The sequence below is a fragment of the Lepidochelys kempii genome, chromosome 12 (assembly GCF_965140265.1).
Source record: "Lepidochelys kempii isolate rLepKem1 chromosome 12, rLepKem1.hap2, whole genome shotgun sequence".
Taxonomy (NCBI): domain Eukaryota; kingdom Metazoa; phylum Chordata; order Testudines; family Cheloniidae; genus Lepidochelys; species Lepidochelys kempii.
The window spans coordinates 36,658,788-36,685,023 of NC_133267.1; the positions used below are offsets into that span (position 1 = coordinate 36,658,788).

General features: G+C 53.1%; 1 protein-coding gene across 4 annotated transcripts in view; it reads right to left on the minus strand.

Moving 5' to 3' along the window:
• GSE1 (Gse1 coiled-coil protein) overlaps nucleotides 1-26,236 on the minus strand; it is a 355,660-nt gene that overhangs the window by 8,489 nt on the left and 320,935 nt on the right. For 3 of the 4 annotated variants that reach the window (XM_073308113.1, XM_073308111.1, XM_073308114.1), the window contains 11 exons: nucleotides 20,245-20,426; nucleotides 18,647-18,847; nucleotides 17,652-17,843; nucleotides 17,224-17,546; nucleotides 16,112-16,436; nucleotides 11,184-11,779; nucleotides 6,426-6,538; nucleotides 4,864-5,134; nucleotides 3,559-3,666; nucleotides 2,392-2,763; nucleotides 180-461 (listed from right to left, as the gene is read on the minus strand). In XM_073308113.1, coding sequence (XP_073164214.1) covers nucleotides 180-461; nucleotides 2,392-2,763; nucleotides 3,559-3,666; nucleotides 4,864-5,134; nucleotides 6,426-6,538; nucleotides 11,184-11,779; nucleotides 16,112-16,436; nucleotides 17,224-17,546; nucleotides 17,652-17,843; nucleotides 18,647-18,847; nucleotides 20,245-20,426 — 2,965 coding nt within the window. The remainder of the gene's footprint in view (nucleotides 1-179; nucleotides 462-2,391; nucleotides 2,764-3,558; nucleotides 3,667-4,863; nucleotides 5,135-6,425; nucleotides 6,539-11,183; nucleotides 11,780-16,111; nucleotides 16,437-17,223; nucleotides 17,547-17,651; nucleotides 17,844-18,646; nucleotides 18,848-20,244; nucleotides 20,427-26,236) is intronic. The other variant, XM_073308112.1, reaches the window with a different exon arrangement.

Genomic DNA, 26,236 nt, shown 5'->3' on the forward strand with positions numbered 1-26,236 from the left:
GAAGGTGGAAGTTTCACCAAAATTCCACCTTCTCTAACATTACAGAAAATGTAGTGATGTGAGCATCCCCTGAGATGGTAGCAGAAATACCATACTGTCATTTATAGGACTGAGACCTCAAGGTGATAGGAGGGCTTGAAATCGCCTTGCTGTCCCCCTTTGTAATCCTTTTCCCTTACCTTCTATATGTTCCTGGTAAGCTTCGAAGATTGCCTCGATCCCCTGCCATTTAGGTCTGGGGTACTCCTCTTCCTCCTCTTCTTCCTCCTCCTCCTCCCCCTCTGAGTCAGAGTCCTTGTCCTGTTCGGGTGGGATGAGCCCCTTTCGTGCCAGTGGGGTGTCTTGCTGCCCATTCTGTTGAGGCAGCTGGACCCTGCTTGAGGTCTGAAGCTCAGGAATGTTGTAATGGATAGAGGTGTCAATTTTGTGGTTCTGCTCTGCAGTAAGTGCTGCTGCACTTCCTGGAAGCAAGACAGGAACAGAAAACAATCAGTTAGAACTAAAGAGAAAAGAAGACTTCTAATGTTCTCAGAAGACATTTCAAACTAAACAAGGCACAGTACTGGAGGACATCTCTAGGCCCGGGCCAGTGCGGATAGTCTACATGAGCTAATTCCACAGCTACCACCTGCAATCAGCCTAATTTCTGGGTGTCAAAGCATGTCCTGCAATGAAGTATATTAGGACTGATTTTCCAACCCTTGCCTCCATCTGTGTGCATATACCTGCTCTGCACTAACACCTATGCACACAGGTGGGCATGCACAAGTGCGGGTCAGATGTTGAAGCTCCACTGACAATCAGGCTTGTAGCAGTGTCTGGTTACTGTACCAGGTAGCCACAAGGGCTAAGAAGCTTGACTCCTCATTTGGCAGAGACAAGAGGAGTGTGGGAGCTGGGGTTTGGATCACCTGGCCACTAGTGTCTGATTAGAATTCTCTGTCTCCCTGCTTGCGAGGAACAGTCTGACCCTGACTGCCCAGATGGCCCATGGGGAATCATGATGGTTGATAAATCTAAAAAGCATGAGTGAACGAACTCCATGCACTTGCATCAATGTGAAGAGAATGCCAAATGCAAGGCTGCAACTTCCCTTTGGCACCCTTTGTAACAGAAGGTGCAGTGAGTACAAGAAAACTCTATTCACAGTCCTGCTCTAATCCTCACTCTCTCCCGATGACACACACGCCTGGAAATGTGTTACTGCTTTTCTAAAATGCTTCAACTATTATGTGTATTATAGTAGCGCCTAGTGGCCCCTAAGCTCTTTAGGGTGAGATCCTAACTGGCAAGATAGAGACAGGGAAGGAGGAACAACAGAGGTGCAGAGAAATTATGTGACTTGCTGTACGTCATACAGTAGGTCAGTGGCAGAGTTGGGACTAGAGCGCTAGTCTCTTGCCCGTCAGTCAAGTGACCTAATCACTGAATGTGTGCTCTTAAAATAGGCTTCTTGTTTAAAAACATTTTTTATCAGGCTGCATTAATATGCTGCCTATGGGATATTAATTTGTCTATAAGATTAAACTTTTCTTCCTCAGCGTTGGAGATGTCTTCAGTAGATTTTAATGGCCCTCTGAGCCAGTCATTGCATACATTTATGGCCCCAGACAGTCTACTTTTTTGTATGCTGCTCCTCTCTGCTTTCTTAATACTTTTTAAAAAAATTTTCTATTAACAGTTGCTCCCTACACACTGTAGTAACTTTACTTCTGCCCATTGAAATTAATGAGCTTTTCAGTGAGTGAGCCATATTTTCAGTGCCTCTCATGAAGTTCCCATATTTTTACTTCCTACTGTAATTGTTTCAGTGATGGGAAAGCACAGATATATTTGTAATTTCCTGGTACCTTCCAGAAACAGATGGTGCTTCGTGCTTACATTGAGTACCCACATGGCTGGCAATCAGATGTGCTTTTCTGCCTTCCCATAATGGTCATTTCTAAAACTCTTTTTCTAGAACACGTAAGAAACAAAAGTATCGCTGGCTGGGCAAGCATTATATTTGTACCAATAGCCAGATTTTCTAAACTAACTCCCACAATTTTACATGCACAAGTTTTGCACGCATTTTTATTTCACGTCTAGGTTTTTGTGCACACAAACTCCCATGTATACATGCAGATCTCGTTTGTGTACACAAACTGGAGGTTTGATGTACCTGACATTGTACAAGCAAATAAAATTTGGCCTCTATTCAGGATCTGCATGTGCTAAAACTCAGGTGAGGAAAAAAGTTTGCATGCAGAATCTTACATGTGCAAAAGTGCGGACACTTGCTTCAGAGCTTAGATGGAAGCCTCATTGAGAATTTGGTGCAGTGCTCTTATTTGTACATATATACTGTTGCTGTCTCCCCCCTCCATTTCCCCTCTGAGTCTGTCCCATTACCTTTGTGCTTCTGCAATGCTTTCTGTGTGGACTGCAGCACAGACTCGTGAAACTGATGTGCAAATTCTTCAGCTATGAAGGGCTCCCATGGCTTATTCTTCCCATTCATGCTGTGAGAGAGTGGCACCGGGATATCCTTAGGCAAAGGGCCCCTGACATAATTGAATATGCTCAGGCTCTTCTTCCCGGTGTGCCCATCGTTCAGCCTGGGCTTCTCAGCAGAGACAGGAGCTGGTTCTTTGGCCCTCTGGAGCTCATGTGGTCTCAGCTGTTCTAATCTGCTGGGCTCTGCTGTCTTTTGCGTGTCTGGCAAGGAGGTGGTGATACCAACAGGGTTATCTGAATCCACAGGAAATTGCTGCACCAGGGGCTCTTTGGGGAATAAAACATTACAGAGTTACTAGCTTCTAGTGGTGCTTGGGATGCTTGATTTGAATGTCCCTGCCTGCCCTGAGGCATTACTGAATGGCTGGACACATCATGGCTCTGGGGAGGGCTCTCACACTGCCCTTTGGTTGATTTGCTGTTTTCTAGAAGAAGGTACATTCACACAGCACAGGATAGATCTACCTCCAGCTGGCTGGGGCTGGAAGAGAAATCCTGTGCCAAGAGTTAGGTGGGCCTGTAATGCTAAAGGACCTTTAACACCTGCCCCCCACAGCAGGCGTTGCAGATCAGTGCACTGCACCTTGGACTGTCTGGCACATGACTGTGCACAACTTTTCCCCAGGGCACCCCAGTGGGCTCTGCACATGCTGTAGAGGCCCTTTGAAAATCTGACTCAGGAAGTGTTTCAACACCAAGCCTGCAGAAGGCCTGACCCTCCCACCTCCATCACTTCAACATACTCTGCATTAGCCAGTTACTGTGAAAGCCACCTGTCTGTCTTTGGAGGAGTGGGGAATGGGCAGAATGACAAGTGAATGTCGCCCATTATATCCAGTTCAGTTATGAAGTCATTACTGGTTGGACCCAGCTCTCCTCTTGCTCATCCTGGGGTAATTTCACTGACATCGAAATAAAACCAGTCAAAGTATGAGGATTATCAGGCCCACTAGGTACACTTTTTAGTCCCTATGATCCAATTCTCAGGAACACCATGGCGGTCTGTCCATCCGCTCCATCCCCCTCGTCTCCCTCCATCAGCTTCTCTGCCCTGCTACTTACCAGCTGAGGCGAGACTGGGACTGTCCCGCGGGGAGCTTTTCACCACCACTGTTGCTGTCACACTTTTCTGCTTCATTGCATGGAGCATTTCCACCAGTTTCTCTTTATCTGCAGGATGGGAAGCTGAGATTTAGTGCAGCCTTTGCCCACTGGAGCAGAGATAAGTAGGAAGATGCCACAAGCAGACAGCACAGGGCAACTTTCGGCTTTGCAAGTGCATACATGGGAAATTAGTCTCATTGGAGTTATAGCACACAGACATGAACATGGCACCTGGCCAGCACTGGGCACAAAGGCAGCAAAGGAACATCAGCTGAATTTGCAGTTGCTACAAATCAGAGCCTGCAATGTGCATTTTGCTTAACTGCTTGTGCCCACCCAGCAGCATACGGCACTATCCATAATCCGGGTGGTGGTGGTGGTGAGCATGGGGTAAGGGATGCTTCCTGCATCAGCTTAACTGATCTATCGAAACCTGTTGAACAACAGGACACGAACGGCCCTTTGTGTTGGCTCCGGGTAGGGGGTGACTGCCTGGCCAGTGGAGCCGTGCTACTGTCTTGCAGCACTGTGCAGATTCCCACCAGGCTTCTGACGGATTGCATGCCATGTCCTGGGAGAGATGGCATTCATGTGTTCAGGCTCACGACTGGATAAACATTCCTTTGGATGCCCATTTTTATCTCCCCAGCACCAAAGGGTTTCGTCCTGGGCAATGGAAAATGCCCTCATTTTGCTCACCACAACCAAAGTACAGATCAGGAACAGGGGAGGCTGGATCTACCGGAGAAGCAAAGCAGATCCAACCAGCCTGCAGCAGAGTGAAAACCTTGAAATCAAGAGTTAAGTGGGCATCTTCAACTCAGACTAGTGACACTTGTCCCGGAAGTTCAGGACCCGCCTTGCAGGGGTGCTGAGAACCTGCAGCACCCCCTGACTAATGGAACTGGGGGTGCTCAGCACTTCTGAAATTCAAACCTTAGGGGGTGCTATGTGTAGGGAGTGGGGTTGGGGACCGGAGGTGGTACTTTACTTGCTCATCTCTTAGGGGGGAAGTCATAGCACCATGAGGCAACATGTCATCACAGGGCAAAAGCCCATCACCATGTTGTGACACAGAAGTTCATGGAATCGAGACATTTCTCCTAGTGCTGCTCTAAAGCCCATGGCCACCAGCTTTGTGAGCTCCCTCTCCTTTCCTCATACCATAGTGATGGGGCCATATATGTAACTAGAGCCTCATCTGCAGAATCCAACACTCCACATCCCCCCCTCACCCACTGGCCTGCAGGGATCAAGCCGTACCTTTCCTTTTCTCTGCGCTGATGTGAGTCAGGTTGAAAATGGTCAGGAACCTCTTCTTCTCCTCGAAGTTGGGGCTGTTGTTCATTTCATCAGGGCTGTAGCGCGTAGAGAGCGGCAGCCGCGGTGAGGGCGTCCGACGTTTGTTCTGGACCATGGGAGGAGATGGACTCCTCTCCCTCAGCATCCTCCGCCTCTTCCTCCTCTTCTGAGTCAGCAGCTCCTCCTTCTGCTGCTGGGTGGTCAGGCCAAAAAGCTGCAGGAACTCCAATTTCTGGAGTTTGGCAATGGGAAAAGCCACAAAAATAAGTAGTTTCAAAGCTCAGTGGGACTTTTCTTCAGCTGAACAATGAAAAACCCTGCTGTCATGTTTCCCTGTCATATATTTCTCTCTGTCTAGATAGGTTTATGGGGGTATAATTCCATGTGCACCACACTGCTTCTCTGGGGATGCTTACGCAGTCTGGAAAGGAATCCATAATACTAAAATCAGTGGCATGGGAAACCCAGTGTCTTTTAAACAGAGAATGAGCTGTTCACTTCCTCCCAAACCACAGATGTATAAGCCATCCGGAAAGGGAACAGAATTGGTGGCCAACCTAAATGCTGAAGACAATTTAGCTTGAATTAGCCTGTCAACAGGGAGCATGGAAAGTGCACCGTTGTGCTTGTTCAGATCAGAGAGCTGCAGGCTAGCGGTCCAGACGTGGGACTGGAAAGCAGACTTCCGAGCACCTCTTTTCCTGGTGTTGTTTTTAAATATTTATAGTATGGTAGCACCCGAGGCCCCCCAGTCGGGATTGAGGCCCCATTGTGTTAGGTGCTATACAGACACAGAAAAGAGACAACCCCGCCTCGAATGACTTGCAATCTGAAGACACAAACAGACTACGGGTAAGGGAAGGTTATGGCTTGGGCACTCTCTCTCTCTCTGTGGCCCCGAGCAAGTCACTTTACCTCCCTACCTCAGTTTCTCCATCTGCCCGATGGGGTAATAAATCCTCATTCCCCTGTCTCACACAGGTTAGTTAATGTTGGTGAAATGCTGGGAAGATGATTAGTGCAGTGGGCTACATATTAATAGAGGCTCTCTTCCAAAGGCTGGCAATGGGCTAAGCAAGCCATGGCTAAGCCTCGGGTACAGTGAGGCAGTCAGAGGATGATGAGCCTACAGCCCCTTTTCTGAGCTGAGAAAAGCTCAGTCTCTCCTCTGCATCAACTCTCCGAAACACCCTCACTGTATCTTTCCACCTTGCCCAGCCTCCTTCCTTGTCTGAAAACACCCCTTCCATCCTTTCACTGTGACCCTTGGTTGCGGCTTGCCTCCTGCTGCTGCTACTTATTTACCTCTGCAGTGGAAAAGGTTTGAGAATCTATACAGAGCAAAGCCACAGTGTCCTCAATGGTACTCCTGGCAAGAAACATACCGTGGCTGTATCCTAGGCTGCTCTGCCTCATAATGCTCAGTGACCACATAGAATCTGAGCTGGCTCAGGGCACCTCAGCCTTAGGACTGACCACAAAGCCTCAAGAGTAACCTCAGCAGGATCAAACAGCTGGCATACCTCTGAGGAAGTATCCAGCTTCAGCGGGGGCTGCTCAGCAACACACCGGAGATGGGCTCTCACTTCCTCCTCATCACTCTCATCGTAGGAGTCATCCAGGTCATAGTAGTAGCCTGTGCGTGAGAGATGCAAAGTGGAATGGTGAGGCCAAGAGGCGGGACAGACAGCTCCCTCCCCCGCACTTGAGAGAACCCGCCAGAGCTCCATCAACTCAGACTTGGGTGGCTTGCGATGAATCCCAGCCAAGTGACATGCTGGGAGGGCTCAGCAAGGAGGCCTGGAAGAATTGCCCAGATCTAAGGGCTTGTGCCTGGACAAAGGGCTCCCTGCAGGAACTGTTTTCAGCCTGCTGCGTAATTTACTGAAGCGGCTGGCTGTACCCTCAGGGGGCTGAAGGCCATGCCGTGCAATATGCCTGCAAGTGCATTTCAGTCCGTTTCCCCAGGCCCATTACACAGGGAAAAGAACAGTCTAGTGTGTGTGTACATGTACCTACATGTCACTACCTGAACCACATGGGGTGCAGGGGTGGCTGGCAGGAGTTTGGGACGCATCTATGATGCGTGGGGAATATAGTCTCTACATGACAAACGTCTCACAGAAAGCCTGTTTCCAAAATGTTTGAAAGAGGCTTTAAAGCTATCGCTGGTCCTTTATTCATAAGCCTCCACCTGGGAAGTGCAGCTGCTTTTAGTACCAGGAGGGCAAGTGGCCAAGATTTGGAGGCAAAAGGGGGGAATTATCACTAATAAACCTCTACAAGTTCATCACAAAAATGGCTTTTCTCTCCGGAATAATAGCACATAAATGGCTGAAATCTTGGGACTTGTCACAGGCTAGCAGAATGTGCTGTGGGTCCCAATGGAAAGCTGGGAAGTCTCCTTCCCAATGGGATAAAGCTCCCATTTCTAGTCTTGATGAGCAGAGAATTGGGAGTTCTCAGACCGCCATTGGTTCAGGGCTTGTCGATCCTGCGGCTTGGTCCTTTTGGGTTTGGAGTGGGAGAAGAAGAAATAATTTCCCTGACAGGCTGTTGATGGGTTAGTTTTTCATATAAATGCAGCTGTCTGAGGCTGCTCAGTAGTTTGACGTTACAAATAATCCTATTGGAGGGGGATTCATGATTAGAGACAATTTATTACAGCCAAGTGCATGTGCAACTATGATGATTTTGCACTGGTCATTTGGATGTACAGTCATGGTAACTGAACATTCAGAATAGGCATGTATGTTTGTGTACTTAGACAGGCTTGTGTGTGTGTGATCATATTAGCTGATCTTTCACAATTATTCCCTGCCGAGAGAGGAACTCAAACTAAACTGACACCCCACACTTGAGCAATACACTGGGAGCTGATTTTGATCTGCAGATGAGATCAGAATCCCTGCATATGAGGAGGAGCTCCCCTGAAGCCAATGGCCTTCCCCAGTGTGAGATGAGATTCAAAGCTCTGCAAGTGCCAGCTCCCCACTCATGTGGCTGATAGCCCATGCCCCTCCCTCAAGCATTCGGAGTCACGTGTAGAATTTGCAACACACTGGGTCTGCAGCATCTACAGTTGTTCAGATTAAACATCTGCAACCTTGCAGATCTGTAACTGCTCCCTGCCTGTCACAAGAAAGCAGCTTCTCGGATATGCCCAGCCAGGCCAGTGAAGAGTTCAAGCCCTGTTGAACAGCCTCAAATAAGGATGTCCTCCTGGGTACATGGAAGCCATGAACTACAAGGGAGACTTCTGCAGGGAGGGGGTGGAGTGGTGTGTCTCACTTTTATGGCAGAAGCATCTGTGCACTGCAGGAGTGACCAGCGTGTCACCTTGGCACAGTACCCAACGGTGCAGCCGACAAGGCTCATGTGCACAGCAGCACAGCAGCCTGTTGTGCCGTCAACTGCTTCCACTGGCTCCAAAGAGTTAATGGGCAGAGGCAGGAGGTGGGCCAAGTGCAAAGCAGAAATAACAGAACGTGTGGTGCCAAAAGGGAATAGAAGAGAACTGCAGCATGCCGGCGAGACAAGAGCCACCATCTGAGACACAGCATGTGTCAGCAGCAGAGAGATCAGCAGCCCGGAAACAGTTGTAGCCCCAAGCCTCAGTTGAGAATGACTGTGTAGCTCCCATGCCCCAAATCCCTCTTTCCCCACCGCAAAGCCATCTCCTACCTCTGTTGTTCCTATCCCTGCTTGTACAGTCCTATTAATATTTAAAGCCATCTTATTAGCCTCAGTTCATCATTTATTAATTGGGCATGTCTGCAGCGGAGGATTTACAGAGCTGCTCTGATTTGGCTTTCAGCGTGATTTGCATAGGCAATGGGAACAGCAGTGTGGTCCGTCTGCTCGGCAGAGGTGTCAATTAACTCCCCGGGAGACACATGACCCCACTACCAGCGCTTGTTCAAAATCAAAGGTGTTACTGTCCTTATTTAATTGTCTTGGACAATACATGCACTCACGCTCTCCCCCCCCCCCACGGAAGTGACAATGTTGCTGCTGCTTTACTGTGTTCGGAGCAGGATTCACAGCGCTGAAAACTCCTGTCCTCTCTTCATCTCTAGAGCAGGGCCAATGGCAGTGCTGCCCAGCCAATGCATTTGGCCCCTGTCTCAGAGGAACACGGCCCATTTAATCTTTGTCTTTTACATGGACACAGACAGGAGTGCCAGTGAGAGCCAGCCACAGTGGTGGGTGAGTGAGAGAGACAGAGACTTGTTCAACAGGAATTGGACTAAGACATCCCCATCCTGAATAATTTCACCCAGGCTGTCAGATGGTCACAACTTTCATCCCCTGCTGGCCTCAGCTGGGTTTGAGCCTCTGCCCTAGAGGTTAAGGGCTCTGCAGTTCGTTTCCAATCTTCTGATCCATCCAGTTCCCCCTGCTCAAAGCTATAGCCCAGGGGTCGGCAACCTTTCAGAAGTGGCGTGCCGAGACTTCATTTATTCACTTTAATTTAAGGTTTTGTGTGCCAGTAATACATTTTAACATTTTTTAGAAGGTCTCCCTCGATAGGTCTATATATTATATAACTAAATTATTGTCGTATGTAAAGTAAACAAGGTTTTCAAAATGTTTAAGAAGCTTCATTTAAAATTAAATTAAAATGCTGATCTCACACCACCGGCCTGCTCAGCCCACTGCTAGCCTGGGGTTCCGTTCACCTAGGCCAGCAGCAGGCTGAGCGGGATCTGTGACCAGGACCCCGGCTGGCAAGGGGCTGGCAGCCAGAACCCCAGACCAGCAGCAGGCTGAGCGGGGCTGGCGGCTGGGACCCCAGACTGGCAGTGGCTCAGGCCGCTGCCACTCAGCCCGCTGCCGGTCTGGGGTTCCGTCCGCCGGCTCCTGCCAGCCAGGGTCCCGGCTGCTGGCCCCGCTCAGCCCACTGCCAGTCTGAGATCCTGGCCCTGCCCACATAGAGTGGGTACCTACCTTCTCCCTGGTTCTAACCCATTCTCTTCCTCTCTCTCTGCACTGAGCTGAGGGTGGGAGTGCACTGAGCACAGGGCTGGGGGTGAAAGAGCAGGCTGGGGGTTGGGGTGTAGGGTCTGGCCAGGAGCTAGAATGAGGGAGGGGGCTCAGAGTTGGGGCAGGAGGTTTGGGTATGGAGTGCTTACCTGGGCAGCTCCCATTTGGTGCGAGGGTGCAGGTGGGAATGGGGGGAAGGGGGTGCAGGAGCTCCCGTTTGGTGCTCAGGGTGGGGGTGGGAATGTGGGGGGTGCAAAAGTCAGGGCATGGGGGGGCTGGGTATGTGTGGGGGTGCAGGAGTCAGGGCAGAGGGCTGGGGACATGTCAGGGGGGTGCAGGAGTCAGGGCATGGGGGGGCTGGAGTCAGGGCTGGGGTTGTGGGGGGATGCAGGGGTCAGGGCAGGGGACTGGGGTGTGCAGGGGTCAGGGCAGGGGACTGGGAGTGTGTGAGGGGGTGCAGGGGTCAGGGCAGAGGGCTGGGGTCGTGGAGGTACTCCCAGCCCCCTGCCCAGAGCGGCTCAGCGCAGGTGGCTGGAGGGCATATACCCTGATTCCACCCCCGTTCCCTACCTCTTCTCCACCTCCTCCCTGGAGCAGTGAGCGGGCTGCGGCTCCGCTTCTCCCCCTCCTGTGCAAGGGCCATCAGCTCATCAGTGGCAGGGAGGGAGAGGAGGAGGGGCAGGAACTCAGCACCCTGGGGGAAGAGGTGGGGGAGGGGGGAGCTTGCTTGCCCTGCAGCAGCAGCCGGCAGGGCCAAGCTTCTTCACCCTGCCCCCGTGGGGGGCGGAGAAGAGTGGGCCGGGGTGGGCAGGATTTTTAATGGCACGCTGCTGCCTGCCGGAGTCCTGGCTGCCGGCCCTGCTCAGCCTGCTGCCGGCCTGGGCTCGACAGCGGGCTGAGCAGGGCCGGCAGCTGAGACCCGGCAGGCAGCAGCGTGCCATTGAAAATCGGCACACGTGCCATAGGTTGCCGACCCCTGCTATAGCCCTTTAGCACTGCTTCAGTTTGTTTCTGTTCTCAGAGCTTGTCTGCGTAGGACGTTACTGCTCGACAAGCCAGGGTTTGACTCTCCCATCCAGGAGTGCACTTTGGCTACTACCGTCTGTAAAGTGCAGCAAGTCAAAGCTCTCTCCCGGCCTGCTTGTGCACTGTAGCACAGGGTGTTACGGCACGGCGAGCTGTGTGCTGTAGAGTCACGCCCTCACTTGCAGCACAGTAGCATCCTGTGTAGACAGGCCCTCAGTAAGATGTCATGTTCAGCGCTACTGAAGGGACTCCTCAATTCACGCACTCACCTTTCTCCCTGGCTTCTCTCCGCCTCCGCTCCTCCAGGTCCAGTTTGCTGACTAGTTTACGGTGTTGCTGCAGGAACTCGTCGTAAACGTACATGGGGTCGTGGGCCCTGGGCAGCGGGTGCCAGTAAGGTGAGCTAGGCTTGCTGGGCAGGCTGACCTCAGCAAACTGCCCCGTCTGGGAGAGCGAGGCCCTCTGTTGGTTAAGGATGCTCTGTGTGGACTTTTCCAGTTCTGCCAGGAAGGGCCCATGGGAGAACCCACCATGTTCTGACGCCCCAGGCTCCCTGGCAGGCTGGTATTTGTCCAGTGCCTCTCTCTTCCTGGCCCCTTCATCCAGCTTCTCGGGGCAGCATACTCGTTCCACCTTCACCAAAGGGATGGCTTGTCGGCTGGGCTCATACTGGGCAGGGTGGGCATGGAGAGAGTGATTCTCCTGGATTCTGCGCGGCTCCATGTTGTTCTCCAGCAAGGACACTGGGTTCCAGAGTGAGGTGGGCACTGGATGATGTTGAGGTTTGGGAGAGATGAGCGGAGGGGGCCCTCCAAAGTGTTGTGGTTGGTCTCGACCACTTGGCTCATGGCGGTTTGGTCCAGATCTGCAGAAAGAAGAGACCCACAATAAGTAAGAGGGAGGCATCAGCAGGATCATAGAAGCAACAATTTTTGTGCCACTGGGGGACACTTGAATAGATGCCTGCTAAAAGGAGTGCATAGCAGTCGTGCCCTGCCAAGGTCACCCGAAGCAGACCTCGCAAAAGGAAGCTGCACCCATGCTGCTCATCGGCATCCTTTCACATTGCTCCGGGGGAGAGAGGCTCACATTCAGTAAACGGTCTATGTGAGCAAGTACATTTCAGGGCCCCCTGACACCAGCAGTGGGGGCTCCTATGCAACACCAGCAACAGGAGAGCTTCACGCTCATTTCCTTCTGAACTTTACCAGAAACATTCAGCTTTTGTTTTGGTTTTAAGGGCCAGATCATCAATGCATGTGCAATTCCTCACCTAATCTACACAAGCAACTGCCACACCAGTACAGCCACACGGGGTGATTGCATTCCCCATTTGATGCATCTGTAGGCATGGTCACCCAGTTGGCACACCGCCCAGTGGGAACAATGGGCACATTTGCACCCTCAACTTTTGATAAATGCAGCCTTAAGAGCTCTTTAGAGTGGTGTGATTTCTCCAGGTGAGAAAACCACACCAAGTGACCTTTAAGAACTAAGGCTGTGACTACACTTGCAGATGTAGAGCACCAGGAGTTAAACCAGCCCTCCGAGACAGCAGCAGGGAAAGCGCTGCAGTGTCTTCACACTCTCAGCTGCAAGTGCAGTGGAGTGGCCACTTTAGCAGCTCTTGCAACGCCACAGAGAGCAGTGCATTGTGGTAGCTATCCCAGTGTGCAAGTGGCTGCAGAGTGCTTTTGAAATGGGGGGGGTGGAATGTGACAGGGAGTGTGTTGTGTGTATGTGGGGGGAGAGACTATGTTTTGGGGAGCAGAGAGTGTGTCAGCATGCTGTCTTGTGAGTTCAGACGGGGGAAGGGGGGAAACCTCATCAGCCCCCTGCCCCTCTCTCTCTCTCTCTCACACACACACACACACACGCAAACACCTGTCTCTGCAGCAGCATTCCATAGTAATGGTTTGCTTTCTGTCCGGGCAGATAAGCATGCCTGCTGTCCAAAAGGGAGCTTTGAAAGGGGATATCCTCATGCCTGCAGCCGAGTTCAAAACAATGACCAGAGTGGCCACTTGACTTCAAGGGATTATGGGACATTTCCGGAGGCCAATCACAGCACAGTAATGCAACATGCTGTCCACACTGACACACTGGTGTTTCATGCTTCTCAAGGAGGTGGATTACCAGGGGCACTCCAGCCACGGAATCCAGGCGCTCTAAGTGCCTTGCCAGTGTGGACACCTCTGGAGTTAGGGTGCCTGGGGCTGATTTAATGCGCTCTAACTTGCAAGTGTAGCCAAGCCCTAAGACACGTCTTGGGCCTCCCAGGGATATAGCCAAGAGATGGCAGCAGGAAAAGACGTATTCAGATTATGAAGGCATTTAACTCTGGGACAGAAGAACTATTCCCTGCTAGACTACATCTTCAAGGCTTGATAACCAGATAAAGGGCCTTCAGACTGCCTCTGAATGCGACTGGCATGACATCTAGTGGTCATTTAGTTAACTGCAGTGGATAATACACAACTGTGGAAGGCATTCACGTAATCCATAGACCTATTCCATTATCAGCTGTTGCAGGATGTGATTACAGAATTAAAGACTGCATGGTAATGATAAGTGATCCTGGGAAGAACTGTTAATGCCAACATAATTTGGGGAGTATTTAACATGTGACCAGTTTGTCAGTAATCAAGTTACTCTGATGCCTAAGCTTTAGTCTGAATTTAGCCCCCTTTTTAGGTTAATGAATCATTTGCAAATCGATCTGGATTCTCCCTCAATGGCTTTGTTATTTAGAAGCATTTGATAAGCAATTGGCCTAAAAAACAAAGTTGTGACTCAAGGCTGTTTGCAAACAATTCCCAGTTCGTTATTGGTCATCTAAGTCATATGATATGGTATTTTCTTGCCCAGATTGGACAGCCTTTCTGGTTCTTAAACATCTGGCTAAAACTGGTGAAACTCTCGGATTCACAAACATTTTCCCAAATACCTGCTGATCGAGCCCATGGATCTTAACCATCTGAGCTCAGCATTTTTATTCACCAATTATTTGTTTAGCTATTTGACCCATCCTAGTTGTCAATTCCCCTATATATATATATCTTACTCTGATCATGCCTCTTGATCATTGTGGGTGCACTGCTGTACTTGCAAGGAGCTCTGTTCAGTGGGAATCCACACAGAAACAGCAATTTACCTGCGTGGGTCACAACACAGGACCCAAGGTAGTAAATCTACTTCTTAGCCAACTACAAACCCCCAGATACAGCCTCTGCCCATGTTCTGCTGAACAAAGGTGAGGAGGTAGGGGCATTGCACTCAGTGCTCTAGAAGTGCAAAGGGAACGACACCGTGAAACCCTTCTTAAGTAACCAATAAAGGAATAAAACTGTTAGCAGAATAAATATTTCATGCGCTGAAGCTGTGCATTTAACAGTTTTCCACTTCAGAGCTCCGGACCTCCGTGCACTGAAGCATCAAGTTCAGATCAGTGCTACAATTTATATCGCAGCTGCCATGAAGCTGTGGAAAGCTGAGGTACAGACACCCACAGCAAGCAGGAGACAGTCTGTTCCACTTCCTACCTGGAGTGCTTCCCCCCTGCCAGCATACCTGAGCTCTATAGGCCTGTCTAGTATAGATCAATCCGGTGCTAGCTACAGAGCTCTGGAGAAATTGGCCCGTCACAGCAGCCTGCTTGTTTAATAGACCTTTAAGAAGGCAGGGAAGCAATGTGCATTCAATTCGACATGGCAAGGTAGCAGGGCTTCTTATTCAGTCATGATGGACGTTAACCGGCTCGACTGACATCTCAATTGTCAAGCATGAGTGAGTCCTCTTCGAGGGAGACGCAGCACCTCTGCTGAGCAAGGCAGATTAGCACCCACACACTTCCTTGTGGCCGCTTCCAATGCAAGTCTCCCCACCCAGCCAGCCTGCACTTGGGGAGGGGAGGAGGGAGAAGCAGTCCCCAGCCCCCACGCACACACGTTTTGGTCCATGTAGTGGAGGTGACCTTGAGCTACTTGCTTGGATTTGGGGAGGCATGAGAATGTGGAAGTGGAGAGTGAAAGGAGACTTTGTCATTGTGCAGCCCTGCAATCCGCTCCCTATTATACCTGATTAGTTTAGCTAATCCCCTTGATACCCAAAAATGACAATGGAATCCAGTGGCAGAGATGACTGGATGAGCCAGCAGCGCTTAAGTGCTCAGCCACAGAGCAAGAAAGCCAGCATCAATCAGCCCCAAGGTGGCAGGGAGATGTTGAGGCTTAGAGAGAGGGGCAGCCACATCAGGAGGCCGAGTGTTTTCTTGCTGCTCTTGCTCCACTGACCCCTTCTGATTTGCTCATCTGCTCCCAATGGCAAGGGCAGACATGGCGCTGCAAGGTAAGAGAGGGGTGCTGCTCTGTAGGGCTAGGTTGGCACGCAGCTTGCAGGCTGCTGGCCAGGATTCCTGGCTGTTCAGGAAGGCAGGCTATCATATTGAACTCCCCGCTGTACCCAGGGCTCAGCTGGCGCCTGACAGATGGAAGTGCTGATGGAGCACTCAGACCTGGAAAGAATCTGGACTCTTCCTCTCATTAAACAGCAATGAGATTTTCCCCCTGTATTTACTGGGACTAAATGTAAATGCCAGTGAATGGTGCCACACTGACAGCCCTGCAACCCCAGGACTCGGTTTAGCCCCGGAACAGGTCTGAGGCAGGGCAGCAGCAGCGCATGCTTCTTCCTCCTGCCCTGCCAGGGTGCCTGAATCCTGATCTTGGAGGAGCTGCCCCTAGGGGGTGCCGTGGCTCGCTTCCCCTGCAGTCTGTGTTATTTGATACTGCCAGCAAGGGTAGCAATTAGCTACACCTAGTCACTAGCAACTGGCCTGAGGTCACCAGACTTATCTCATGCAGGTCACTGAGCAGCTGTCAGGAGATATTAAATTGCTGTCACAGCCAGCACAGGCCAGATTGGAACCAGTGACCTAAAGGGGAAAGACTCTTTAACCCATTGCCCCCCCCCTTCCCCCCGAGCCAGCCCGTCCCAACAAGAAAGGGGCTCTGCCAGCAGCCCAGCTGCTCAGACACAGCACATAGCCCTCTTAGGTGGACACAAGCAAAGCCGAGCGCTTCCAGCCAAGTCAGCGGTTGCCTCCTGAATCACACAAGCCAGGCCTGGCTGCTCTGCTCCTCCGGTTCCAGAACTCCAGAGAGTCCCTGTCCATCCCACCGCTGGAGTCAGCCCTTACCTGGGGTTCTCTGGCCGTTGCTCAGCTTCCGGCTGGTTCGGTGGCCGCCCAATCTCCAGGTGCTGCTCCAGCACTTGCTGCCGGAACTCCGATACCTGGGACTGGCGGTCCTCCTTCTCCTGCCGCAGCCGACGCTGGCGTGCCAGCCACTTCTCCTCCTCGTTGGTGCGCTGGATGAGAAGAGCCGTGGCTGCGCTGCTCCCGGGGAGGGGGAAGACGCTGTGGCTGGAAATGAGGCTGGGCACAGGATGGTGGGAGGCGGGCGGCTGGTGCAAGGGGTGCTGGATAGGCTTAGGAGTCGGGATGGTCGCCTCCTTGGGTTTCTCTGCAGGAGGAAGAGGACGCACTGCAGTCAGCAAGAACTGTCATTTACTCTCAGCCCAGCCAATCAGTTTGCAGATGATAGATGGGCCCGGTGGGTAACCAGGTGCAGTGTTTATTACATGAGGCAGAGCTATGGGAATGGTCCCCAGAACTTGTCCCCACTGGAAACCCAGCACCCCAACACAGATACGAATGAGTCCAACTAACGTGCAGTGACAGCCAGGACTGGCAGCTGCGAGATCTAGGCTTTAGCCTTGACCTCGCCACAGGCTTCCCGTGGGGTCTCAGGCAAATCCCCAAACCCTCTTGGTTTCACCATCTGTGGAAGGGGGTTAATACCCCTTCCTGCCTCACCTGGGGGTGAGGAGGCTAAATTCACATCTGTGGCATTTCAGGGATGGAGGGAGCTAGAGAAGGACAAAGCTTTGGTGCGTCACTAGTGTCGGGAAGCTGCCAGGGGCAAGCCTACCCCATCCTGTAGTCAAGAGCAGCCCGTCTGTTCAGAAATGGCTCAGCAATCAGAAGGAACCAAGAGGAACCCAGCGGCAATTATTTGGGTTGGGACAAGATCCTGGAGCACGGGCTGGTTTGTGACTCCCAACTGAATCTTGCTGTGAGTTTCCAGGTGAACTCAATGCAAACTCCCAGGGCTGCGAGTCTCACATTAGGCCCAGGCGAAGGTCAGGCACCATGGAAGTTACCCGTGGGGCCTGGCTCAGCTGTGCCTGGGAGACCAACCAGCCCGGAGTGCTCCAGGCCAGGGGTCTGCGGTGCGTGGGAGGAATTACCTGGTCTGTTTGGCATCAGCTGCTCGGCTGGTTTAACACGTTCCTCCGCCGGGTGGCTCCTCAGCCCGTGCAGCTCTGCCACCGGCAGAAATGGGCTTTCCATGGCTTTGGCCAGGTTCATCTCCTTCTCCCGGGCCCTTTCTCGTTGTCTCTCCAGCTCTCTCTCCCGCTCCCTCTCCTTCTCGCGCTCCCGCTCAAGCTCCTTCTCCCGCTCTCTCTCCCGCTCCTTCTCCCGCTCCCGATCGGCTTCCCGCTCCCGCTCCTTCTCCCGCTCCCTCTCACGTTCCCTCTCGCGCTGCCTCAGCTCCTCATCCATCTGCAGCCTGGAATCACCAACAGAACAGCCAAGTTAACATCTCCACAGGCCTCCCCATCCTCCCGCCCCCAGGGGCTGCGCACAACCTGACACGGGACATGGAGCCCTTTACCTCTCCGCGGTCAGACTGGACATCCGCTCGGACTGAAGGGCAGAGAGTGATGAGTGGGGCAGCTCGGTGGGGTACCTCACTCCCGACAGATGGAGGTGCATGGCTGAAGGATGAAGAGGTGGGAGCGAACCAGGGGTTGGGATCGGGTAGAAGGGGGACCGCAGGGCCGAAAGGCAGTAGGAGTCATCCATCCTGGAGAGAGAGAACAGGTCAGGTTGAAAAGCTACACAGCTCCCCTCTCCAGCTGGCAGCAGAGGCCAGGAGCATGTGGCTATGAAGGGAAAGCACCTGCTGTGGGAGAGGTGACTTCACATGTATGGCGGGCTCTTGTCAATCCCCCAGGGATGGGAGTCCTAGCCTGACTCTACCACTACACAGCGTCCGGCAGTTCCTTGGAGGCCTCTCCCAGGTTGGGTTCAGTCTGGCTCCCATCACTGCCCCTCTCCCGACCTTCCACAAGGCTGCTGTGGAGAGCCAAAGGAACTGTACAGTACAGGCACAGGACGGGCGCTCTGGCTCTGGGGAGAAGCTTAGCACAGCCAGCTTAGAAAGAGATTTTCCAGCATCCTTTGCCCGCGAGGGGGACCTGGGCTCTGTGCTGATCCTTCCTCTCTCTCTGGCAGGGGGATAATTAAAGGGGTTTCGGCACTGCTCCCAGCAGCAGAGCAGATACAAGCCTGCCGTGAAGGGGTCACACTCAAGGAGCTAGTTATCAGCCCAGCCGCAGGAATCCCCGCTGCTGTGGTAAATGACCTCCCTGCAATGCCTTATTACCATTGTACTGAAGCACCCGGGGAACCATCAATTGTGGATAAAGTGTACTTATTTCTGTGCGGCTTCCAAAGCCGACGCTAGGGTAATTGATTGCACTGCTCTGTCTCAATCCATGGCCCCCGCAAGGTTTGGTGAGCAGCCGCTGTTGGCTGGATGCGTGGAGAAAAACAATCGCTGCCCAGCGCCTCGCAGTCCCTCTCTCCCCGGCCTCTGACACTTACCTGAAGGCTGGGTGAGGGAAGGGGTGGTGGGCCAGGTAGCCGGGGTGGTAGTAAGCAGCAGCGGTGGCCGGATCCAGGCTGATGGGGGGCAAGGAGGACATGCGGAGTTCCTCAGCGGTGTGGTAGGGCCGGAAGCTCCGCAGATAATCTTCAGTGACCGCGCTGGGAGGCACCACATGGTGTACAGGCCGCTGCAGGCTGCTGGCGGGGAGGGATGGAGGGAGAGTCAGTGACCTTCCCAGTCCAGGAGATTCACAAGCCTCTGGATATCCTCATTAGTTTGGATCTGGGGAGGGGACTGGGCTCCCAATGCAGAGCCCTAAGAAGGAGCAACTCCTACTGAAATGCTGGTGGCTGAGCATAGAAATTCACTGCAAAGGCAGAACCATAATCTGCTCTGTGCCAGCTGTACCCTACCAGGCTTGCTTCCTTCCAGCACCTGCGTCCCCCTGTCAGGGAACTTTACCTCCAGGGGCCTGGCCATCCCCAAGCCATGCTGCCCGGAGTTAACGCAGCAGAATACAACCACCCAGTCACCCGCTGCTCAGTGAGAGTTGGCCACAGGCAGAGGGAGGAAGGCAGCTGCCTGGCCCTAGCATCTGTCTGGGGATGGTTGGGCAGTCTGAGTGGAATGCTGCCCCCACTGGTGAGAGCTGTCAGCGCAGCACCTTTAGCTGGCAGAGGCCATTCCAGGGAGCGGAGTATCATCCAGCCACCATCCCCCCAGGGTTTAGATCTCCCCAATCAAATGTAACCCAGCACATTTGCCATACATTCCTTCAAGGAAGCAAGAGTCTTAGGTCTGTGCTGCGGGAGATCTGGGTTGGGAAGGAGCACTTGTGACACACCCAGCATTGGTGTTTGGAATGCTGGTTTCCAGAGCAGTTTGTTTTAATTACACGTTGTCCTGCCCCAAACCCCAGAGCTGCCTCCCAGCTCCCCCAGTCCTTGGAGACACTTGGGGCCGGTCCTGGCCTTCAGCTCTGCAGCTCAGGCCCACCTTTGGTTTGAATTTGTCGCCTGCTCCTGGGTTGGTTGGTTTGAGGTTTTGAAATGTACATGGAAAAAGATGTATTCAGAGTTGTGGTTTGGATTTGTGTTGGAAGAACCCCAGCTGGGACGGATGGGAGTGTCGCACAAAAACCGCATGGCTCAAGGCAACATCTGTGATGAGCTTCTAAGCCACAGAACACGTTGTGGAACTCGGTGGGAGGGGAAAGGATGAGTATTACAATGGAGCCTGTCCTAGGTAAGCCACTCCAGGGACCAGGAGAAGCCAGGTGCCTGGTGGAGCCAGCCTGTGGTTGCAGATCTTGCTGTGTTCCTCGGTTACTTCTATCTGTGCTATTTCAGGAGCTAAACGAACCAAACACCCGCCTACAGGAAGGCCTGCTCTCCAGGAATGCAGAATTCTTTGGGGAACCCCAGAGAAAACAGCCACAAAGGAACTAAGCTTGGAAAAGGGCTCTGAGGAGCAATAAAAGGCCACCCCGCTGGGGGATTCTCATATGGGATGTGTCAGAGCCGGCAGCACACGAGTGAACCTGACACTGTGGGAAGCTGATGCAGTGGATCCTGCTCCCGGGCACGTGACTCACTTTAAAGGTGGGAAGCGGGAATCCTGGACGACGGAGGTGGGGGGGATCCCGAAGGAGTAAGGCGTCCCAAGGAGATGAGAAGGGACAGCGGGGCCCCCGGCTTTCTCCTGTGGGAGTGGAGGCTCGGCAATCAGGCGCTCCCGGCTGCTGCTGCTGCTGCTGCCTCTTGATCCCGCTTCTTGCTACAAGAAAACAAATGACCCCCCCACCCTGAGTGTCAGGGAAAAACTGTCCTGCAGGGCAGGACAGACACAAAGGAAGCAGATGCATCTGGCCAGGAGCTAGCTCAGTGCTCCCTGCCTGGGTGTCTCAGGGTCTCCCTGCTGAGGACCAGCCCACAGTTCCATTCAGATCCCCAGCAATGGGCCTCCGGGAGGGGTCTGTCCGCTCTTGCCTTGCTGCAGTCAGACTCGCTGGAGGCTCCCTGGGCTGTAGTCCAGGGAACGGCTAGGCAAGACTCCCACTGACTGCCTTTATCCCCTGTCCTTTGGGAGCGGCAGCATGAGGGTGGAGGGGACTGTGCCAAGGCCGGCTCACTCTGGCTGTTTGCTAGTCCAGCCCAGTGATTTTTGTTCGCACAGCCATCCGTTTCAACTAGCCAGGGATGCGCCTAGATCCAGGGAGAAGTGCTTGAGATCAGTAAACCCACCCATGCCCCGATCTTCAGGAGGGCTCAGCACACGCAGATCCCCCTCACTTACAAGTGACTCTGCAAGTGCCCCTCAGCTTGGAAAATCGGCGTGTGGAAAAGAAGATGGAAGTGCTTCAGGAGCTGACCCAATGGGAATGTTGTCAGAGGGCAACCGGAGGAAGGAGTTCAGGACTGCACATGTGCACGCACTTACACACACAGACTCGCTTTCAAACGTTTCCAAAGTTTGAAATAAAGTAAGACAAATAAAACTAGGAGGGTTTGGAAACAGCTGGCAGTAACTACCACCCCGGCTGGGCTGAGAACGCAGACTGTAGCGCAGACCCACGGACATGCTGAAAAGACAATATGTCTGAGCTCCAGAGGAGGAGGGAGCGATCCGGACGGGGCCCTCCTTTGCACGCCCGCCAGCTGATCACTCCTGGAGTAAGGCTGGCATCAGCTGGGATGGCAGCTGCTCGCTTGCCATCCCAGCTATTCTGACACACACACACACACACACAGAGAGACAGAGGGCATTAGGAAACTGGCGTTCCTGCCGGGATAGGGCAGGCCGGTCTGTATGGCCCAAGGAGTGCCCACAAGCTGCATGTTCTACGCAATCCTTGGGGGGCCCAAGAGGGCATGGTGGGGGAGAAACCCCTGGCAGGAAAAGGGAGCTCTGTAAGGGCAGGTGGGCATTCCGTATAAGAGCTGTGGGGCTAACCCTGCCCCCCAGGGGGGATAAGACTGCCTCCAGTGCTGCAGTACCCCTTGGGCAGGGGCACTCTTGCTCTCTCTGCAGCTAAGACAAAGGTCAGCCCTGTGGCCCGGAACGGCACTGTCAGACCTGCTCCCAGGGCCTCGGTTCGGCCACCCTCTAGTGGCTGCAGCCCAGGCAGGCTCTCAGAAGAGCTAAGGAAAGGACCTGGGGAGAGGGAAGAGAGGCGAAGGGAGAGAGAATACAGCCAGTGCATTTGGAAGCTGCCAGACAGCACCTAGATTGGTGGGCTTCCCTGGGGGGGTTGTAAACCCGGTGGGGGAATGTTTAAACCAAAAGGAAGGGGAAAAGCTGCTTTCACTGAAATCATCCAAATAAGAAGTGGCTCTGCTGCGCTGGACACTGCACAAAACATCCTCAGCCCCTGGGGGCAGGGAGCATCTTTCTGTTCTGTGTTTGTACAGCACCTAGCACACTGAAGCCATGGGCCACGATTGGGGCTCCTCGCAGCTATAAAACCCTGCTGTGAAGAGCCCACGCTCCAAACTGCCAAAGCATGGAAGGAGAAAGAGAGGCACAAAGAGGGACCCACCCAAGCAGCAGAGTTGGGAATTCAGCACAGGTCTCCTGAGTGTCAATCCATTGCTCTAACTACTGCACCGCACTGGGCCCCCATGCCAAAGGACGGAACCTGGCCTCTTAACAAGCTTCCTGCCGGCCGGGTGGACAATGCGGGAAGCCCAGGGAGGGGGCGGGGGGACTTCACACGTATAACCTTCAACCCATATAACGCACCATCGGGTGATCAAATATTAACCACCTCATGGGCTTTTCTGGCTGACAGGCCTTGTTTGATGGGTTACTCCTTGTTTGGATTTGGAAGGAAATCCCATTCCATGAACTGTTTCCCCTCCCGAGGGGCTGCCACGCTCCAGCACTGGCTCTTGGCCACCGAGTGCTGACCCCACGCGGCTCCCAGCCGAGAACATGCACTATTAAATGTCAGCAATGTTATTTTTGCCGAGCCCACATGTTGCTCAGGCCCGTTTAACGTGCGTTGCCCCTGGCAGGGAGCCAAGCAGCACTCTCCAGCTCTCCCCGGCCCCTTGGAAGGGATAAAACCCTTCTAATGGCTCTGCAGGAGTGGGCGGCGTGCAGCAGTACCCTGGAGGTGTGCTGAGGCGGAAAAGCAGCTCAGAGAAGTCAAAATCAGAGTTCAAGCATCTCCCCTGCCCCTCCCGGTGTTGGGTCTTCTGAGCATTTCCGGAGCCGCTTCATAAAGAAACACAGGTCAACCACCATCCCCGCCAGCCCTTTCGCTGGGGCTCAGACAACTGCCCTGCTCAGGAAAGGAACCAGTTAACACCGCCATGGAAGCCTTAACCCTCTTCTTGCCTGGGGGAAGCGCTGAAGGGGCCATGGATCACCAGACAAACTCAGCCTGCTGCTCAGCCTCTTCAAAGCACTCTCGAACCCTTTACGTAAGTCATCCTGTTAACCCTTTCCTGTCCAGGACTAGACAGTCTGCTTTTGAGAACAAGGTGTACATTTTAACAGTGAGGGTAATTAACCAGTTCCCCAAGGGCCGTGGTGGATTCCCCATCCCTGGCAATTTTAAAACCAAGATGGGATGTTTCTTCTAAAAGCTCCGCTCTAGGAATGATTTAGGGGCAGGTCTCCTGCCTGTGCTGTACAGGAGGTCAGACGAAATGATCACAAGGGTCCCTCCTGGCCTTGCAATCTATGACTCTAAGAGACAGTGAACCCCTTCCCCTGCAGGACAAGACTTGGGAGTCCCCACCTACCTCTTTCCTGCCAGTTGCTCTAAGGATTTCTCACCAATTCCTTATCCTGCAGGTGGAGGGGCTATGGGCTGTGCAGGGAGACCATTCTGTTTGCAATGCCTTACTGCAGCTGTGGACAATTTTCTAATACACACCTCTCAGTTTATAGCCCAATGGGCTACCCAAGGACAATACAATGACTGTAACCCACATGTATTATTGGGTAACGGGATTCTTAACTGGATTAGATTATTTTTTTTACACCGTCAGGTGGGGCTGCCCTGCCCTCTTTGGGACCCTATGATGTGGTCACAGCAGCACCTGACATTGGCTACTGGACTATCTACTTTGGTGGCCCTTTGGCCATCGCTGTGTTCCTCCCCCTCGTCCAGCTCCACTTAAACAACCCTGCTGTTTTGGGGAGTTCTGCTCAGTCAGCCCTTTGTTGTGCAGCAGATTTCCCCCTCCCCAAACCTGGCTCTTCCCCAGCAGGGCTTACATGGGGCTCCAACAGCACATCCTTCGTGCACTGCAGGGAGCCGGTGCCGGGACCGGCAGCCGGACGGACAGTAGCCCGGGGCTTTCAGCGCTCCAGCAAACCTGTCTTGGAGGTGGACATGGGCCACTCATTTCCTTAATCGTGATGAGAAAAAACAGGGATGGCAACAGTCATGGAGGGGAAAAGAAAGAAACCCCGTGGAGGAACGGTCTGTGAGAGGGAGGGCTATGGACTGGTTGTGGGGGGAGTGGAGGGTGCGAGCGGGGACAATTCCAGCCAATGCCACAGATCCTGCAGGGTGAAGAGGGCCCCTGCAGGCTGCTCTCAGCTCCTTTGGAAGTCAACAGGAACAGAGCTGAGGGCTACGTGGGTACCAGCACCCCACCTGTTCCGATGGGCCTGGCGCTGTGAAACATGGTGGCAGTCCATGCATCCAGCTGACCATGGACCTTGCCTGTATGCGGGAGGTGCCAAGATGCCCTCTAAGCTTCTCCTGCCCCCACTCCAGACGCACATCATCCTGCAGGAGAAAGCAGCTTGATACAGGAGCCAGCCGTTCCTCCTGTCTGGAATTTATCTCCCAGGGAGACAGAGGGAGCATTGTTTTGCATAGTCTGCCCTTCTTACGGTGGCCCATCCATCTTCATATCCCCAGATAGTGACATCTTGGAACACACAGCGGATAAGATTTAAACAGCACTGGGCCAGGCTGTTCCGCACCATCGGGGGAACTGCCTTCATCAGTCAAGTGTATTTACTAAACACCACCACAGCACACACTCTGCAAGCAGCTGATGGCTCCTCAAGACTTCATAATCTCTTCAGAAGACACATCGGCCATAATTAATTGAAAGAGATGGAACCCATTGATGGGAATTTTTAATGAGCAGGAACATCTGTTCATTCTCTGCGCCTTGTAGGCATCCAGACCTCCACATTCGACCTCTTTCGCGCCCAGTGGGCCACCTCTGACCTTCTGCAGAAGGCGTGTTCCTGGGATAATATGACTGGACGGGAGGGGTCAGGGCGACTCGATTGGAACAAAACACACAGATGCCGCAGGGCTGGAAAGGACGGGCCATATGGACCAGCCACCCTTGCCTTCCGCAGGCAGGGGGCAAGGGCATCAGGGAGAAGAACATAAGCCAAAGGGTGGCCTCAGTGTAACACCACCGACGACACCTCAGCAACTCTGGGCCGCTCTGAGAAAGACCCAGATCTGGATGAGCAGGAAGGGGCCCACAACGGGGGGTGTGTGTCTGTGTGTAGCTCCCTTCCCATTAAGCGAGGGGTTGAGATAAGGCAGGCCAGCGAGTGGGAGGGAGGAGAGCTAGCAGCAGGCCCACATTTCACCTGCCTTTAGATTTACAGGCAGCTTTGTTCTCCGGCACCATTAATCATCCAGGGAGGATACAGACGCCTATGGAGCTTGAAACAGCACAGCAAGTATAAATCCAGCAGGCCTCTGATAACAGCCATAAAATAAACAGGTTAATCAGGCATTGCATGGCGGGACACAGGAAAGCGAGCCCTGCAGACAGGCCGCCATCGGCACACCCCTCCCAGGCAGTAAGTGCCCCCGGCTCATCCATTTATAATGCAATGATGATTTTTGTTCCTAATACAGGACTAAGGTTTCCATCTCCTTCAATCAAAACCCGGTCAGTGCATTGGGGGGTCTGAAAGAGGGGGCTAAAGTGGGGATCGATGACAGCGGGGCAGGGCCAGGGAGGGAGGGAGAAGGGAAAACTCCCGCCCAGCCTATCATGCCTGGCAGAACAAACCCGTCATTCCCCTCTCTGTATCACCGGGAAGTACTGACCGAGAGGAAGGACACAGATTGTACACCCTGCCTACCCTTAGCAATACTCCTTTCAGAAACAAACACCGCCGGGGAAGCCCATACCCTGGCATGGGCTCAGCCAGGCAGAGAGCAGGGGGAAACAGTGGGTATCCCAGGGATAGGATCTGGGGTGCCAGCTGCCTTAGGAATAAGATAGACTGATAGACCAATAGATGATTGATCAATAGGGTTCTCAACCTGCGGGTCGGGACCCAAAAAGGAGACACGAACAGGGATCAGGGTGTTCTAACATCCCTGCTCTTCCTTTATGGCAGAAAGGGAGCATGGTCCCAGGTAGATCTGGGGTTGATAGGAGGTGATGCCCTATCCGGAAGGGGCTGACAGCTGCTGGTTGGATGGATGGATGAGAGGAGTAATCCCGCTGTAGCCGTTACCAAGGCCATCTTAGCAAGGACCCTGGCAGTGCGTGGGGTTGCCCTATTCAGGCAGGAGACGCCAAAGGGGGCAAGCCGGGAAATTCTTTCCCAGAGGACGAGGAGGAGGAGGAGTGGTG